Source organism: Lipotes vexillifer, unplaced genomic scaffold, assembly GCF_000442215.2.
Source record: "Lipotes vexillifer unplaced genomic scaffold, Lipotes_vexillifer_v1.1 scaffold77, whole genome shotgun sequence".
Taxonomy (NCBI): Eukaryota; Metazoa; Chordata; class Mammalia; order Artiodactyla; family Lipotidae; genus Lipotes; species Lipotes vexillifer.
Window position 1 is genome coordinate 2095964 of NW_006792456.1, and position 6282 is coordinate 2102245.

Genomic DNA, 6282 nt, shown 5'->3' on the forward strand with positions numbered 1-6282 from the left:
TTAATAAAATCTGGACTGACTTTGTGTTTATAAGTCTTCAAGAACTGCTCTGAACATGGCATTGAGTTTTTACTATATGATGTCACCAAGAACTGGAAGAAAACTTTGAAATCTTCTTTTTCAACCATTCATGAGTAAACTAAAGTATGGAGAGGAAATAAAGGACTTCTCAAAATGAAATCACTTTTTGGAAACAAGGTCTTTCCCAAACTGCTGTATTTAATGATTTAAAAAAAAAATCCCAGATTTTGAGACCAGATTACTAAGATAGGAGAGTTTAGTCAGTTCACTGCAGTCCCCAGTCCCCTGGAGGGGACAGTGAAATATGATATATGAGTGAAGTGTTACTTCAACTTGGGCAAGTTACTACACTCTATTTTTTTAGTGTATCTCCTGTGGTAATGATAGCAGTGCCTACCTTATAAAGTTATTAGGAGGAATAAATGAGTTTGTATTTGTAAAGCATTTAAAACAGTGCCTGGCACTAATATGGTAAGAACTGGATTAGTGTTTGCTAAATAAATAAAGAAGGCAGTGGCTAAAAGAATAATAACGGTCCATTTTATTAATAGGTATAAAGTTAGAGGAGTCCTCATTCCAAGGGGTCCTCATTGGCTGTTAAAACATGTATCAGTGGAGAGACAGTGCCTCTGATCCTTAATAAAATGCTAGAGCTGATATTTTTGGTACCTGAAACCTAGTCTCCCTGATAAGTCTTCCTGCACCATTATTGCTTATTCAGATGTATGATATTTTAATGTCTGAATTATTCAGCTCATACAGATCTTGAATCGCTTAACTTGTTAGTACTTTAAAATCAGTTTTAATAGCTAATTCTCATGATAGCTTTCCAGTCTTCCCATTTAGAAGCTAAGTGCTATAGGTGGTGTACCTTTGGTATGTTTTCTGATCTCAGAGAAAACAGAATCAACTATTTGGTAGTGTTAGTCCAGAGAAAAATGAATTGAGTCTATTAATTGTTTTAATTAGATTCAGAAATTCCTGAATGGAGACTGGCAACTTAGAAGTGAAATACCCATATTATTTTACCAGGTCTCCAAGGAGTATGCCTCTATTAGTTTGGCATTTAGATGGGTTGCTTTTATTTGAAGGCTTAATTAAGAAACTTTACTTGGGGACTTCCCTGGCGGTCCAGTGGTTAAGACTGCCTACCAATGCAAGGGGTGCGGGTGGTTCGATACCTGGGCGGTGGAGCTAAGATCCCACATGCCTCCTTGGCCAAAAAAAATATAAAACAGAAGCAATATTGTAACAAGTCCAATAAAGATTTTAAAGATGGTCCACATCAAAAAAAATCTTTAGAAAAAGAAAAACTTTACTTGAATTTTGTTTTTAAGTGGCTAATGTTATTTTTTTATAGTTTGCAGTGTTGATGTGGGTATTTACCTATGTTGGTGCCTTGTTCAATGGTCTCACGCTACTGATCTTGGGTAAGTCTACAAAACCACTGGAATGAGAAATTACTTAAAAAAAAAAAGATGGGGGACTGTCCTTGGTGGTCCAGTGGTTAAGACTCTGCGCTTCCACTGCAGGGGGCGCGGGTTCGATCCCTGGTCAGGGAACTAAGATCTCACATGCCACACAGCACAGCCAAAAAAAAAAAAAAAAAGATTGTGTGCAAGGAGCTTAAAGACATTTTAGTGGAGAATATCCTTATAGTATAGGAAAAAGAGAGGATATAGGTTAGAGATTGTGATCTCTTTAAGTAAACTGCTAATACTGATACTGTTTATGAAAATGCCACTTTACTTCCTGAAGACTACTCCAACTAACAGTGATAAACCAGATCAAGGGTGGCCTTATTTGATGGTGCAGTCATAGATCTAACTAACCAAGACCAGGGATGCCTGTATTTTATGAAGTCTGCGTGATGTGCTTTGAAGCCAGGAATGGTTCCTGCAGCCTCCCTTGGTTACTTCATTGCCCCGTGGTGGCTCCCCACCAGCAGGTGCATCCAGGAGATCCTTGTGTCCTCCTCATTAGGAACACTGCTGACTATCTTAAGAGTGCTGCCAGTTTGATGGCTTTGTAGTGTTTGTTCCCTAAATCATACCAGTCTGTTTTAAAGGTTGTGTATTTCCTTTTTCAGCTCTGATTTCACTCTTCAGTGTTCCTGTTATTTATGAACGGCATCAGGTAATTTAACTGCAGATTTCAGAATACAGAGCACTCTCTTATATGGAACTTAGAAATGGATCAGTGCCAGTTTCCAAAGCCTTATAAAAATGAGAAATGTGGTTTCTTAAGCCTTTAATATGTTTAATATTTTTTAGCAATGGTAATTTTCTAGTAACTTCTTTCTACCTCTCTTTCAGGCGCAAATAGATCATTATCTAGGACTTGCAAGTAAGAATGTTAAAGATGCTATGGCTAAGTAAGTATTTAAAATCTTTTTTTAACACTAAGGATAGGTGTACTGGCTTTGACAACAGTGCAGTATTCTCATATTTAAGACATAATGAGTAGTCAATTTCAGTCAGACCTAAAGTGTGACAGAGTTGCCAAAAGATTTTTTTCTAACATTTGGATCATTAATTTCTATGTGTACTTATATGTATTTAAGGCTTTATTTAAGTCTAATTTGTAAGGCCAGGGTGGCAAAATTATAGCTCATAGTTTGACAGCCTTAGGATTTTATTTCTTGTATAAGCTGAGCAATGTACAAGTAATTCTTGAAGGATAGACATTTTTTGTTTGTTTGTTGTTTTTGCTTTTGCGTACGTGGGCCTCTCACTGCCGCGGCCTCTCCCGTTGCGGAGCACAGGCTCCGGACGCGCAGGCTCAGCGGCCACGGCTCATGGGCCCAGCCGCTCCGCGGCACGCGGGATCCCCCCAGACCGAGGCACGAACCCGCGCCCCCCGCATCGGCAGGCGGACTCCCAACCACTGCGCCACCAGGGAAGCCCAGGATAGACATTTTAAGAAGCAGAAAACAAAATATTAAAATTCCAAAATATTTACATTAACCTTTTCTCCCTCCTTTTCATTTGTAGAATCCAAGCAAAAATCCCAGGATTGAAGCGCAAAGCGGAATGAAAAAACCTGAAATAATTAACAGTAGGAGTTTAAAGGGGATATTCATTTGATTCCATGGGGTGGGGGGGAGGGTCGGAAGAATGAAGCCTTGACATTGCAGTGCAGTTTCACAGATCTTTATTTTAGCAACACAGTATCTGAGGAAAAATGACCTGTCTTGACTGCCCTGTGTTCATCATCTTAAGTGTTGTAAGCTGCTATGTATGGATTTAAAAAGTAATCATATTTGTTTTTCCTGTATGAGGCACTGGTGAATAAAAAAGATCTGAGGAAGCTGTATATTATACTTCGTTGCAGGTAGTCTTGCTGTATTTGGGGAATTGCAGAGAAAGTGGAGCTGAAAAAATAACCCTTTTCACAGTTTGTGCACTGTGTATGGTCTGTGTAGATTGATGCAGATTTTCTGAAATGAATTGTTTAGACGAGATCATACCACCAAAGCAGGAGTGAAAAGGCTCGCCTCGCTGGTATGTTCTAGGTGTATTGTGAATTTTACTGTTATATTAATTGCCAATATAAGTAAATATAGATTATATATCTATCTATATATAGTGTTTCACAAAGCTTAGCCCTTCTACCTTTCCAGCTGCCCCACAGTGCTTGATATTTCAGTCGTTGGTTTCATGTGTGTAGTTCCAAAGCACATAAGCTAGAAAAAGAACATATATTTCTAGGAGCACTACCATCTGTTTTCAACATGAAACGATGCCATGCCAATAGAACTCCTCAACATAAACTTCATCACACAGTCTTACTGTAGTTAATTTTGTCACAAACCCTGGACTGAATCTAATGCTTCCAAAAGTGTTGTTTGCAAATATCAAACATTGTTATGCAAGAAATTATAAAAATGACGATTTATACAATTGTGGTTTAAGCTGTACTGAACTAAATCTGTGGAATGCATTGTGAACTGTAAAAGCGAAGTATCAATAAAGCTTATAGACTTAAAATATGTTTGGTATTTTGGTTTCCTGAACGTGCTGCAGATCAAAATGGTAGACTTCACTTCCACGAGTGTGCGGTGGCTTGTACTTTCAGGAAGGTTTTAAGCTCAGAGTACAGCTACATTTATTTTGAAAACCTAAAGAACAATTTGTATAATCAGATTTATTTGACACATACCGAAATGTTTTTAAATATTTTTTTATACTTTGATGATAATTGAAAATACATGCACCAATATTTTAACCTAGAATACAGTGCAGGATTTATGAACATACGTAAAATCATACCATATAAATGTTTACAAATCAGATTTAAGAACTTTTCTTGACACACACAGACACTATTGCTTTTTAAATATAGTGTACATAGCCTCATTGATCAATTTATTGTTCTTCACGTGGTTATTCAATGCAGGATCCGATCAGTATGAAAGGTCAGTGGTACAATATAGGCAGACGTGGTTATCACTCAGCATCACCAGTCACATGGTTACAGAACACAGAATTAGGGCTGCACAGGGACCCTAACTGTGGGCCCAACAACCTATCAGTGGATTAATGTAAGGCATTAATAAACTGGCATATAAAAATAGCTTAATGAGTGATCTAATCCATTTAGAATGCTGAAGCACTTCTGTGGTAAATGTTTGTTAATCTATTTAATTGAAAATGCTTCGTTTCACCTTTCCTGTAAACTGACAACTGCAAATAGCCAGTGACTCAAGATCCAGAATTTTTTAGTTCACTGACTAGAAGGACTAATCGGTATCTGTGCTCAGAGTCCCAGTCCCTCACTCACCAGCCTGCCTTCCTGAGCGTGCCGTCAGCCCTCGCCGTTGTCAGCGGTCGGCCAGGTGTCAAGTACGATGGAGGTGGTTTAGGATGCCTTCTGGTTTTGCTGGCCAAGTCACATTCTGTCATCCAGCCAACTCTGAGGAACTCTAAACTAGATGATTTTGTTTTATAATCTTGAGTTGTCAAATATTATTTGGGCTTAGGAATTTGTTCCGCAGAGAGTTTTTAAAAATCCAGACTTGACCTATGTAGTTCACGTGACACAAATCACTGGGGCCAAGTCCACCCCACTCTGGGAGTGGTAAACCCAGCGCAGCCTCAGGTCACCTCAGTTATCACCATTTGAGGTTTAACGAGATAAATCAGTTCACCTTCCTGGACCTACTTGAGCTTTTTTTTTTTTTTTTTTTTTCCCCCTTCTGTTCTGCAGTAGAGGCTTGCTTTATTTGAAGTGTTTTGGATGTTGTGGGTTTGGCACTCATTATGATGAAAACCGGTTCTTACCCACCCACCCTCTGACTCCTGAATTTAAGTTTCTTTGCTGCTCAATTTCAAATAGCCACTGTTTCCCAAGCAGGTAAGTGATGTCTTTCATTTAGGAAGCCTTGACCTAAATAAATACCTGACCTGGGTGACAGACCAGGAGTCTGCTGAGGGTCCTGTAGCCCTCCTCAGTTGTGACGTTTTAGCACCATATGTAGAAAGGAGACAATCTGTGGGAGGGGAGACAGCAGCCCACACACCTGGAAGCTTTCAAAGGCACTTAATGGATATAAAACTCTGCAAATGAAACATTAAAAAATTAAGTGTCTCAACTTGTTTATACATGGCTCATTTGGTTTTGAAAGCTAAATGTGGAGAACAGAGGCTATCCATATTTCTAGTTCAGTGAATCTAACTTAAGCTGTCCTGTTCAACTTCCTTATTTGTAAAAATGAACATTTTTAAAGTATATAGAAACATACTAGCAAAACATCTTTTGTAAAAGTTTTGATGCAAATCAAAAGCTACATATTGGTTAGGGTAACTGAGGCTTTAAATTTTGTCAGTGGGCTACATTGTCAGATAGGATTTCTTTGTCAGTGTAGTTAGTACGTATAGTTTTTGGTCTCAGGAACAGAGGCAAGCAGTCTTAACTTGTTAGAACTGACCTTCCTTTTTGCCTGACGGTTTTGGACATGCCAGGCGATGGGCGCCGTCACACCACTTCACTAGCACTTGGAGCTTGTACGGCCTGCGGTGTCGTAGGCCTTTCCCAGCAGCTGGCGGCCAGGAGGCACCTCATCACTGCCTCCGCGGTGGCTGGCGGCAGCAGCAGCAATAAAGTAAGAGGACTCTGGCACTTCCAGGCATCGCCACACGAACACGCTGAAAAGGCAGACCAAACAGTCATTTTGCAGGGCTGGACATCATGCTTTTGTCAAGTGACAAAACCCAACTTTGCCAAGTGCTCCGGAGTCAAGCCCAGGTGGTGTAGGGACCA

At 39.5% G+C, this 6282-nt stretch overlaps 2 protein-coding genes across 11 annotated transcripts in view; one reads left to right on the forward strand and one right to left on the reverse strand.

The window, feature by feature from the left end:
* Positions 1-4012, forward strand: part of RTN4 (reticulon 4) — a 170091-nt gene extending 166079 nt beyond the window's left edge. For 9 of the 10 annotated variants that reach the window (XM_007465678.1, XM_007465672.1, XM_007465679.1 and 6 more), the window contains 4 exons: positions 1382-1451; positions 2111-2157; positions 2337-2395; positions 3015-4010. In XM_007465678.1, the coding sequence (XP_007465740.1) occupies positions 1382-1451; positions 2111-2157; positions 2337-2395; positions 3015-3057 (219 nt within the window). In that variant the 3' untranslated portion in view covers positions 3058-4010. Of the gene's footprint in view, positions 1-1381; positions 1452-2110; positions 2158-2336; positions 2396-3014 lie in introns of all 10 variants that reach the window. The other variant, XM_007465681.1, reaches the window with a different exon arrangement.
* Positions 4013-4152: 140 nt separating this feature from the next.
* Positions 4153-6282, reverse strand: part of EML6 (EMAP like 6) — a 325099-nt gene continuing 322969 nt past the window's right edge. The window contains exon 41 of the mRNA XM_007465682.1: positions 4153-6167. Coding sequence (XP_007465744.1) covers positions 6011-6167 — 157 coding nt within the window. The 3' untranslated portion in view covers positions 4153-6010. The remainder of the gene's footprint in view (positions 6168-6282) is intronic.